The 12,547-nt window shown below is 42.2% G+C and overlaps 1 protein-coding gene across 2 annotated transcripts in view; it reads left to right on the top strand.

Moving 5' to 3' along the window:
• The first annotated feature begins 2,113 nt into the window (after positions 1-2,113).
• LOC106612547 (arf-GAP with SH3 domain, ANK repeat and PH domain-containing protein 3) overlaps positions 2,114-12,547 on the top strand; it is a 58,931-nt gene continuing 48,497 nt past the window's right edge. The window contains exons 1-2 of one of the 2 annotated variants that reach the window (XM_045714254.1): positions 2,114-2,461; positions 8,514-8,586. In XM_045714254.1, the coding sequence (XP_045570210.1) occupies positions 2,336-2,461; positions 8,514-8,586 (199 nt within the window). In that variant the 5' untranslated portion in view covers positions 2,114-2,335. The remainder of the gene's footprint in view (positions 2,462-8,513; positions 8,587-12,547) is intronic. The other variant, XM_045714253.1, reaches the window with a different exon arrangement.

The following is a 12,547-nucleotide window of genomic DNA, read 5'->3' as shown; positions in this document are numbered from 1 at the left end:
TCGAGGCTGCTATTACAATAACACAGCACTACTACTGCAAAACGTCTGGCAGTGAATGTGCTATTCCTTCAGGACTGTTCAGGAAATAACCTTGAGTTTGTTTGAGTTTACTGTCACAATGACGCATGTAAAAGTTTCCCAAGTTGACCCTTCGCTAAGTCCCGCCCCCTTGGTTACTGTTGCAACTTCTGAAGAATTTTTTTCATGCAAAGCCCATTTCCTTATATATACACCACTGGCAAAATCCCCTCAAAATGACCTCAAACTGTGTTTTTTAATACACAATGAAATTGAACACAGACTACCCCTTGCTAATCAGGAGACCCTTCGGTATGTTGCGGTGGACTGTCATTACAATTGCTTCACAGGTACCTGGTAAAATGAAGGCTGTAGTGTGACTAGCCACGATGGCTCTGAATGTTCTGTCAGCATGCAGCCATAGTTACTAACCATTTTTTGGAGCTAACTAGTGCTCTCAAATCGTATCCTTATGTCGACAGTAGATGATAGTTGTATTCATAACATGGCTAACTTAGCTTGCTAACATTTTGGAGAAAAAAAACACAATTTATATTAACTGGCTAACTAGCGTTAGCAACGCTGGGTGGTCAATAAGACTGAGCTCTAGCTAACCAGCTGAGCTAGAAAACTATGATATCAAAAGTATAATTTCAGATTTGAAAAAAATACGCCATCAACAGGCTTTGCATCTGAGGAATCATAGTAACAAGTGCCCCTGGTGCACTGTACAATGGCATTGAAAAATGTGTTTTTGGATGAAAACTCAAGTTTTTTTCAATGCCCTCAATGGCTTCCATGCGTTTAATACGTGAACATGTCCAAGGTGTCGGACGAATGGGGCCAGGTTTCAACTGCTCCTCCAATTTTGCTTCGGTACCGCAGTTTAACTGACGCCCGGCCCAGAAAGACAATTCCCATATACGGCCACCCAAAGAAGTCAGATTTGAATATTCCTATTAATATTTAGTCATCACCTTCATGCACAAAACATTTATTATTCAAATAATTCTCTCTGAGGCCGATTTGTTTTCCATTACTCGCAACCAAAGCAATGAATATTTTATATTAATCCAATGTCTCCCATATTTTTGGATGATGTGATGGAGTTGTCGCTGCTCCCTTTGCGCTCTGAGTGCTAGTGAGCATTTAATGTTGATTAACATCAACTGGATGCAACTCAGATATATCGGAGTATGTGAACCTGAGTCGGTTACCTTGAGAACAACCGGCGGACATCTTGGATGCAGTCTGCAGTTCTTATTACACCTCAGTATGTCAGACTTGACAACAGTTGTTATGCATTGGAACACTGCGATAGGTTGCACCAAATTCTGTGCTGAAGGGAAGGGTCAATTGGTTATATCCTTTCAGCAGGTAAATATGTGGTTTGGTGGTCATATCAAGTAGTCCCCCCCATACTCAATATGGTTGCAGTGGGCTTGGAAAACACAGTCAAACCTGGACTACATTGCACCCAAAGCTTTTAAAGTCTAAAACTTAACTTCCCTCAGGCAAAGTACTTTGATATCCTTCCTTTCATGTGTTGGCAGATTGTATAGTAGCAGGAATGAGGAGTCGGGTATCTCAAGTACACCTGTAAGGTGAAAGCGTAATGTCAAGGGCAGGTATATAGAGGTTTGTTACAAGTTTGTTACCTGCACTGGGGCCCAACAGTCATACTATATTTACCCTGCAGGGTATTAGAGGCTGGAATAAAGGTTTTTCAAGTGTAGAGGTGAGGTTTGCCATAAAATGACAGCTATATAATTTGGCTAAACTGGTGAAATGCACCAATGGAAGGCATTGAAAGTAGAATGTTTTGGTTTAGTTAAGCCTTGATTAAAATGTAGAATATTGCAGTGCTTTCACATGGTGGCTCCTGCTCCATTTCCTCATAGTACCCTGAACCTTTTCATTTCTTTCTAAAGGGACTTTATGGTGTGTGACACACTATTCATCTGTGTAGTAGTCCACTGTTTTCACTACACGCTAGGGTTTGCATGGAGGGGAAATGAGACGGCAAAAGACTGCGGGTCCATTCTTCACGCGCCCAATTCAGTATGCCAGAAAGCAGAAACATTCCACGTGATGATGGAATTACTCCCTCCCTAACAGCACGCACAGAGCCAGCATTGGATCTGTAGCGCTCGCAGTGGTGCTCACTCATGAACCGCACCGCAGTGAGACATTTTACCTTTTGCTGTAGCCTTTTCCACAACGGAGAACAAGTGCATTTTCATTGGAAACATGCGTTTTTGACACTTTTACAAACTTTTGTATATCTTCAGTTGGACCCCTTTACCTTGAGAGAAATATGCCGGAGCGTATCAACATTTCGGAGTTTGTTGCTCTGACAAACGAGGACTTGGCTTCACCGGCTACCTCGAGTTTTCAGTCCAAAATGAGTGAATGTCGGAACACGGTTTCGGCAGTCGAAGAGGTAAGTCAGGCTCGTGCAGCGCAGCGAGAGAGAGGTGAACGCGCAGTGCGTACTAATATTGTATACCTGTCTGCATTAGGTAGCCTAACTTGTTATTGACAGTTGTGGGAGGTGAACCGATAGGTAAACTCCTAAAAGAAGTTGGCCAAGTTCATGTTGATGTAATTTATAAACGTAGGCTATTTAGAAATATTTCCATGATATTTCACAAGTGTTTTATGTCGTCGTGGGACAGTGGATAGTGCAATGCAGAGGGTTGGGGCTGTTGATAGATAGGTGAGGTGTTTATTTAAATAAGATTTACAAATAAGCATGTCCAAATATGTAATTTTCCTGTATGAGGGTTAAGCTAAATGACTGTGACACTGAATACTTTCCAGGATAACCTTAGCTACAGTACAGTTATGACCTTTGTCTTGCAGTAACTTGCTATAGCCAAGTTTCACCTGAATACCGTTTCTCCCATAACAGAGAAAGTGCCCATGGGTTCACTCAACATGAACTGCACTGACACACATGACTGATGATTGGTTCAAAGAAATTGACAGTAAGAAGACTGTGGGAGCTGTACTGTTATATTTCAGTTCAGCCTTTGATATTATTGACCATAACCTGTTGTTGAGAACTTATGTGTTATGGCTTTTCAACCTCTGCCATATCGTGGTTTCAGAGCTGTCTATCTAATTTAACTCAGGGGGTATTTTTTGATGGAAGCTTCTCTTATGTCAATGTGTGGTGTACCGCAGGGCAGTTCTCTAGGTCCTCTACTTTTTTCTATTTTTACCAATAACATGCCACTGGCATTAAACAAAGCCTGTGTGTCCATGTATGCTGATGATTCAACCATATACGTATGTATCAGCAACCACAGCTAATGAAGTCACTGAAACCCTTAACAAAGAGTTGCAGTCAGTTTTGGAATGGGTGGCCAGTAATTGGGGCGGCAGGGTAGCCTAGTGGTTAGAGCGTTGGGCTAGTAACAGAAAGGTTGCAAGTTCGAATCCCTGAGCTGACGAGGTTCAAATCTGTCGTTCTGCCCCTGAACAAGGCAGTTAACCCACTGTTCCTAGGCCGTCATTGAAAATAAGAATTTCTTCTTAACTGACTTGCCTAGTTAAATAAAGGTAAATAAAAAATGATGAACTGGTCCTGAACATTTCTAAAACTAAGAGCATATTTAGTACAAATCATTCCCTAAGCAAAAGACCTCGGCTAAATCTGGTCATGAATGGTGTTGAAGAAGTTGAGGAGACAAAATGTTATCTTAGATTGTAAACTGTAATATTCAAAATGTAAAAGAGTTGAGGACTGACTGCATCACTTCTTTTTCTAAGAAACAATGTGTTGATAATTCCAAATTGTTTGCATAGGCAACTTACGCACAGCTCTGACATGCCACCACAGTCACCAATATTGCATGGAACTCCCTTCCATCTCATATAGCAGAAGTGAACTGCAAACCTAGTTTCAAAAAACAGATAAAGCAACACCTCACCCCTATTTGACCTAGATATTTTGTGTGTATGTATTGATTTAAATTGATGTAGTTCTGTTCTTGTCTATTAATATTCTGTATTATGTCATGTTTCATGATCTGCGTGGACCCCAGGAAGAGTAGCTGCTGCTTTCGCAACAGCCAATGGGGATCCTAATAGAATACCAATACCATACCCACTGAGACATTGACTGCTGAGGAATAGTCTCTCAAGGTCTCTGTTGTGAACTGTTTGAGAGACCATTGTGCAACAGATGTTCAGATGGGCAATAATCATCTGAGCCTTCGTCAAAATCTTGAGCTATGAATGGCCACAGCTTTGATCTCTATTGGTGGGTCTTGATGGTACGCATTTTACTGAACTTCAATGTCAACGGGAGATTTGGAGTAAGTAGAATCTCCTCAAGGCAGTTGTTAGAGCGATCTTATCTCTTATAAGAGAAGGGAGTGATTATGATGGTGAAGATCAGCTAGTAATGCATGGAACTCTAAAAAATGACACAGGTAAACAGTGTTGACTCGCTATTGGAGAAAGCTGTCGCGCAGAGCATCACGCAGCTCCTTGATTTGTTGTTATCGTCGTTGTTGTTGTTATCGGGAACTTGATGGCCTCTAATTGTTGAGGCTGAACTGAAGGCTGGGAGGATGAAATAAAATGTCTGTTCCTAATCAGAGGCCTTCATTTGTTCTACCAACACACTTAAGTATTTCCTACCTCTTTTTACACAACAAAAAATGCTGAGGCTGGATAAAATGCCTGGCAATAGAAGCACGGTGCAATCCTGGCTGGAACACATTTGACTAATGCTCTTCAGACTTGGCATGGCAGACCTGCCAGACTGAGTGAATCCAAAAGCCCAACATTACCACAACTTTCTCGTAACCTTCTCCAAACGTTGACTCCCATGCCTTGATTTTGTCACAGCAAGGCTAGGAGAATTATGTTTTCCATAAACTGAATCCCAACCCCAAATCAACCTTTCCACAGCCTTCCTCAAATGTTGACTCAGCATAATCCCATGTCTGGTTTCCTCACAGCAGGGCTAGGCTAAAAGAGCCAATCAGCCCCACTAGAAGCCCATGGCTGCACAGCACATCTCTGGCAGAGCTTCCTGAAGGGATTATGGCAGAGCCTCTTTAATTAGCTCAGTTCCTGAGGGCTGTGACTGGGGCTCTATGGGGTTCTGGGTTGGGATGACCTGGCTGAGCTTGTAGCAGGACCACCGGAAACAAACACAGCAGGCCAGCCAAACGGCACTCGTTTGGAGTGTGGACGGCTAGGAAGGATTAGTGTGTGTTGGGGTTGGGTTGGGGGGGGTGAAGGACAGTGGGTTTGGTGGGCGGAACTCCAGCCTCAAGGCCTGTTGGGGATTATGTATGTGTTAATGTTTGTTTGAATCCATTTATCCTCGGACTGTGTTTTCAAGGCTTCTCAACATTGTAGGTGAATCAGAGAGAGAAGCTGGCTTCTGACTGTGACATCACACACACACTAAGCTTTATTCATGAATATATAGCTGTATGATCCAAGTCAACCTCAGTGGTACAAAGAAAGAAGACATAGTAAAAAAAAATACACATTACCCAACTAAATACATAGCCTTACACAAAGTTCAGTTGTGTAATAATGATATGACACATTTTAAATGACCAATCTGCAGTTTAAACTGTAACAATGCAGTCTCCCTGTCTCTTTTTCATTAAAAAAAAGCTTAGGGAAGGGCCTGGGGAAATGTAACCACTCTCAAATTCATAGTCAGAGCTATGGTTGCCAGGACTGACCATCCATGATATCAACATTATAGTTTTAACCATGTTTTGAGGTTTACATTGTTTTACAAACAATGTTGTAAAACAATCTTATATTTTGGGTTCTGATGGTGTACATGAGGCATTAAGTTAAATTCTTCAAGAATCTATGGGTATATTATTCATTTATAAATCCAACAATGGATGTAACAACTACAGATTGCTCCTTTAAGAGGATTTGATACATCACTGGGTTCCTGGCCAGCTCTCCTAACTGAACAGTACCGCTGGATGCTAGAGTCTGTTTGTGTATCTCTGTCAGTATGTTTAGGTGAAGGTTTTGGATGGGCATACACGCACACTGTGTATGGCATTTCTCCTGATAACCATCACAAAAGAGAGGTAAGCAACAGAGATACTCTGGGGTTGGACGTGCCAGTCCAACAGAGATACCCTGATGTGCCAGTCCAACCATTTCTCTATATGACTAATAAAACTATTTATAGTTACGACAGTCTGGAAACATAGCTGGGATAGTTCCGCTGGGGAGAGGCCATTTTGGAATCTGATTCCCAGACCTGGGTTTAAATACTATTTGAAATCATTTCAAATACTTTAGCTGGGCTTGATTGAGCTTGCCTGGTGCAATGGAACCAATAGGAAAGTCCCAAAAGTGCCTACCACTCTATGCAGGCTAAAGCCAATTAATATTAGGATTTGAACCCAGATATGCAGGGCAGCTATGGAGAGAATCCATTTTAATGCAATGTGATCAGGGCCATTTCCAAATGCTGGCTGGGTATCAGAGTGATCAGAGGGCAGAGTGATCCCATTACTAGGTCGTGATGTTGTGGGGGGAGGCTGTGTGTTATGGCTATAGTGGTTGTGTTGGGCTGGCTGTGGCCTCCGACTGCTGTTTGTTACTCTTGATAGTAGTTGAGTGCTGATAAGGTTATTTGAATGGAGAGAGAGAGATAAAAGGAGAGAGAGCAAGGGAAAGCCAGATTCCAAGGGCTAGTCGTTCTTGTGGTTATTCAACAAATCTGTCCTCTTGCCAGCAGCAGGTTCATAGGATCAGATATCCCTGAAGCCAGGAATTCCTGTTGCGCTGCCTGACCATGGGTTGACAGTGACACACACTGGGGCTTTGACACACACACACACACACACACACACACACACACACACACACACACACACACACACACACACACACACACACACACACACACACACACACACACACACACACACACACAACCAGGGACACACACATACCAAAATTCCCTATACCCTTGAGAGAAGAGCAAAACAGTTACACCCATAAATACATGTGTTACCATTGAGACAGACTGGGTGTTTTCTCCACAGACAATGCAATCTTCCCTCTATTCTACTGTCTGTTTCAAACCTTGGACACCGCTCTATTATTACAGCAGCTCTGTGTATGTGTAAGACAGAGTATCAGCAGATGCTGCAGACAGGACACAGCAGGGATGAACCACAAGGTCTGGTCCTCAGGACCTTAGGTTCTATGCTAAATGCATGCTGGGGGGTTTTAAAGTCTCTGTTAGGAAGCGTAACATACCTTTTGATTTACCGTAACAGGGTGTGTTGTAACTGTTCTACCATCTACTGCACCATGGTGGTGTGGCCTGTGCTTGGATTCTGTGTACAAGAGAGGTTTTAAAAAGGTTATCTCTTTGTTAAATGGCGACATTACCTAATTTGTTTATAGGGAACATCATATTGGACACATCACCGTCACCCGGACTGTCTCATAGACTTAAGTAAACACATTTATAACATTGAAGCGTAACAGTTTCAGACATTACATTTTCACTTTGACCTCTATGTCTTGCCCTGACTCCTACTGTACGTGACCTTGCTCAGCAGTTGACTGTGAAAGTGGAAAATAAGGCAGAAGTGAGTCTTTCCATATATTTCTATACAGTTTAAAGTCCCATGCTCTTTTGAATTTGACAAATAAGACATGTGGAAGTCCCCCACAATGGCAAGGGCTGTTATGTCACATGAACACTAACCACTACTGGTCGAGTTACTGTAACTTTAATTATCCTTGTAAAAACTGTAACTAGCAAATCAGGACCTCGAATCCAGTTCCACTGCTTGTTTTTTTTTCTCTTCTCATTCTTCCCTGTAATCAGGGACTGATTTAGACCTGGCACACCAGGTGGTTGCAATTAATGATCAGGTAGAAGAGAAAACCAGCAGACCTCGTGGCTAAGATTTGAATACCACTGTTCGTATGCAAACAGAGCAGAGGGAAGTTTCAACATGTCAAATGCACGGTGAACCTGAAAGAGTCGGTGAACCTGAAAAAAACATCAGGCGAGGTCAGTGGTTAGTGCATGAGTGACATCAGCCCAATGTTGGCAAATGTGACGTTTCTAGACGGACTAAGTGCTGATTCACCTGTTCACTTAACATTAGTCATGGCGTGGGAACTTTACAGTCGTCATGAACGCTGCTAGAAAGTCAAAGAAAGTGTGTTTTCCCTAGAGACAGTTTGGACAGGTTAAATGTTTTTCACCATGGCTGGTTCTCATTACTACTGGGTGAAATCCTAACTTGGAGTCTGCGGTGTAATATAATTTTTTTTTGTTCATGTCTTCAATTGACATCATCAATACATGATTTACGTCAAAGTCAGAGTTGCATGGACTGACCGATCTGAAGTTAGGATTTACCTCAGGGAAAGATTTGCCTTCCTGAAACCCTATACTGCTCAATACATGTCAAGTATATGTTTCCTTAAGTTTCTTCTCCTCTCTTTATGTGTTGCAGTCCTTAGAGATGGACCAGAGCACCTTACAGAGGATGAAGAAGATGATCAAGGCCATCCACAGCTCTGGACTAAGTAAATGCCCATACACACGCACACACACGCACACACACGCACACACACACACACACACACACACACACACACACACACACACACACGTACACACACACACACACACACACGTACACACACACACACACACACACACACACACACACACACACACACACACACACACACACACACACACACACACACACACACTTATACACGGCATTATAAGCCTTATTATAATACATTATAAAGGCTCATACATGTGTTCAACAAGTTATAAAGCATTATACCGACAGGCTTTAGGTGGGGCTTCCGAGTGGCACAACGGTCAAAGGCACTGCATCTCAGTGCTAGATGCATCACTACAGACCCTGGTTCGATTCCAGGCTGTATCACAACCTGCCTTGTTTGGGAGTCCCATGCGGCGGCGCACAATTGGCCCAGCGTTGTCCAGGTTAGGGTTTGGCTGGGGTAGGCCATCATTGTAAATACAAATTTGTTCTAAACTGACTTGCTTACCGTAATTTCCGGACTATTAAGCGCACCTGAATATAAGCCGCACCCACTGAATTAAAAAAAGATATTATTTTGAACATAAATAAGCCACACATGTCTATAAGCCGCAGGTGCCTACCAGTACATTGAAACAAATTAACTTTACACAGGCTGTAACGAAACACGGCTTGTAACAAAAATAAATAGGCTTTAACAAAACACGGCTTGTAACAAAAATAAATAGGCTTTAACGAAACACGGCTTGTAACAAAAATAAATAGGCTTTAACGAAACACGGCTTGTAACAAAAAATAAAAAATTAGCATTAAGCTTTAGTTGTCTTTTTGCACGGAGTCAATTCCTCACGCTGCTGTTTCCAACGTCTTATCATCGACTCATTAAGACCAAGCTCCCGTGCAGCAGCTCTATTTCCTTTTCCAACAGCCAGATCAATCGCCTTCAACTTGAAAGCTGCATCATATGCATTTCTCCGTGTCTTTGCCATGATGAGGGTGACAAAATGACTACCGTAATCAGAATGATGGGAAGTTTGAGAGCGCTCGATTTAATCTAAACAGTAAACAAATAAGTTGTTTGACCTTAACCCGTTGGGCAATTTCATTGGTCTAATGAAAGCTTCATGCTGCCAAAAAACTGAGCACGTCACAGAAAGCGGGAAAAATCCACATATAAGCCACGTCATTGTTTAAGCCGCAGGGTTCAAAGCCTGGGAAGTTCCGGTTATAGTCCGGAATTTACGGTAGTTAAATGATAAAAAAAATTCAAAAAGTGTTGATCAGCAGCATTTTCAAAATGGCTGCCAATTCCCTTATAAATGACATCAAGTGGCTTGTTGTGTGGGCATTGTTTGTTAGGCTTCTTTGTTAGTCACGTGATTAGGGTGTGGGATGAGGGATAATGTGTGTTTTGTGGATGGTGTCGTTGTATGGGTTCTATATGACGCGTTGGCTAAGCCACTCCACCCTGTCTGTCTGTTAGGGGTGTAACAGTTCATCAAACCCACGGTTCGGTATGTATTGCGGTTTTGGGTTCATGTTTCGGTAGAGTAGGAAAATACATTGCCAACAGTTACTGTAGTTAATTTTAGTGTATTTAAGAAAATCCAGTGTTGGTTTTCCTAATTTTCTTAAATGAAAACCCACGATTACTCAACAACAACGCAACAGCACCTCTTCAACCTCAGGAGGCTGAAGAAATTTGGCTTGGCCACTAAGATCCTCAGAACATTTTACAGATGCACAATTGAGAGCATCCTGTCGGGCTGTATCACTGCCTGGTACGGCAACTGATCCACCCACAACCACAGGGCTCTCCAAAGGCTGGTACGGTCTGCCAAACGCATCACTGGGGGCACACTGCCTGCCCTCCAGGACACCTACAGCACCCAATATCACAGGAAGGCCAAAAAGATCATCAAAGACAGCCTGTTCACCCCGCTATCATCCAGAAAGCGAGGTCAGTACAGGTGCATCAAAGCTGGGACCGAGAGACTGGAAAAACAGCTTCTATCTCAGGGCCATCAGACTGTTAAATAGCATCACTAGCCTGCTACCACCCAGTTACTCAACCCTGCACCTTAGAGGCTGCTGCCCTATATACATAGACATGGAATCACTGGTCACTTAAATAATGGAACACTAGTCATTTTAATAATGTTTACATACTGCTTTACTAATTTCATATGTATATACTGTATTCTATTCTACTGTATTTTAGTCAATGCCACTCTGACATTGATCGTCCTAATATTTATATATTTATAAAAAATGTATTTGAACCTTTATTTAACTAGGCAAGCCAGTTAAGAACAAATGTTTATTTACAACGACGGTCTACCCCGGCCAAACTCTAACCTGGACGACACTGGGCCAATTGTGTGCCGCCCTATGGGACTCCCAATCACGGCCGGTTGTAATACAGCCTATAATCGAACCAGGGTCTGTAGTGACGCCTCTAGCACTGAGATGCAGTGCCTTAGACCCCTGCGCCACTTGGGAGCCATTCTTTTACTTTTAGATTTGTGTGTATTGTTGTGTATTGTTAGATATTACTGCACTGTTGGAGCTAGGAACACAAGCATTTCACAACACCCGCAATAACATCTGCTAAAAATGTGTATGTGGCCAATAAATTGGATTCGATTTTTGAACAACACAAAAATAAAGTGCAATATACATGTGAAATCAATATGTAAACATGGTTCAGACATTGTATAGGTCTATGCTATAATGTTTTCGTACAGAGTGACTCTCACAAAGGGGGCGTGTCTGTAGCACGGTACTTTTAATTTCCCGCTCCGGGGTAATGTGATGGCTGTCACTCTTAAAGCTGTCTGTAGCCCTAGAGGTCCATCCACCTGTAGTAAGCCCAACACATTGGCCAATTCATTGACAACTTCGACTTTAGCTTGCTTATATAGTACTACCTGTTTGCTGAAATGGGCGCCGGTGAACAAAGTTCGTAACGTGGCTCGAACACTTTCACGAGGTGCTGAATACTGGGGTGATGTCGACGTAAACGTGTAAACATGTTTGAGGTGTTGGCAGCTGCATAGGCTATTCTGGTTGTGCAGTGGAGACATATACTCTCTCTGTCCATCACCGTTGTAGTCTACTGGGAAGCCAAAATGTTCCCAAACTGGAGATTTAAACGATGGAGAATCTCACTGGTTTATCGACCTCACCACTCACCATAGTACAGAACTAGTTCCCAGCTGCGCCTCACAAAATGACAGTTTGAAATGCGCCAATTAAAGAGTTGAATTTTGATTACAAAGTTGTTTGTTTTTACAACTATTTGTTTTAACGGGAATAGCCTGAACTGTGTTTTGTTTTCAGTTCAGTTTTACTCGAGGCATAGCGTCGACATAACCTATAGGTCTAGTGTTTTTATTCGATAGAATACATTAAAATATATATATATTTCGGGTTCACAGTGCTGACGGAACCGAGGTCCCCATATTCATCTGAGAGTGGTTCCATTTGTCCAGGCCCATCGCCCAATTTTGTTTTTAACCCAAAACGGGGGGCAGGGTGCCGTTTTGTTATTGTTTCATCTGTGGATTTGCCCTTTAAACAGCTGCATATTATCAAGATATCAGTGTCACCAACTAAAAGGTAAACAATAGGCCTATAGCAAATGCAGCTTATGGCATACATTTTTCACATGTACATAGCACTTTTCAATAGTGCTCAAAGCATGCCATTTCATGAGCGCTGCATTTATTTTTCAACTCGAATCAATGAGCCCAATCAGTCCTCCATGACAAAAAAATCATAAACAGAGTAGGGCTGGCTAATAAGTCCTTAGATTTGGGGTTATGCTCAGGTAGAACAACTTGCTAATCTATACTTCCATATTTCCAAGTCCTATTCTTGAAAATCAAAGGGTATAACATTTATTGGAATGACTGGAATTCTGATAGCCTTTGGTTTTTAATGTAAAGATATTACATTTACATTTT

This window comes from Salmo salar, chromosome ssa01, assembly GCF_905237065.1.
Source record: "Salmo salar chromosome ssa01, Ssal_v3.1, whole genome shotgun sequence".
In the NCBI taxonomy this organism is placed as follows: domain Eukaryota; kingdom Metazoa; phylum Chordata; class Actinopteri; order Salmoniformes; family Salmonidae; genus Salmo; species Salmo salar.
Note: the sequence above shows the minus strand (reverse complement) of the source record. Positions and strands in the feature narration are given on the sequence as shown.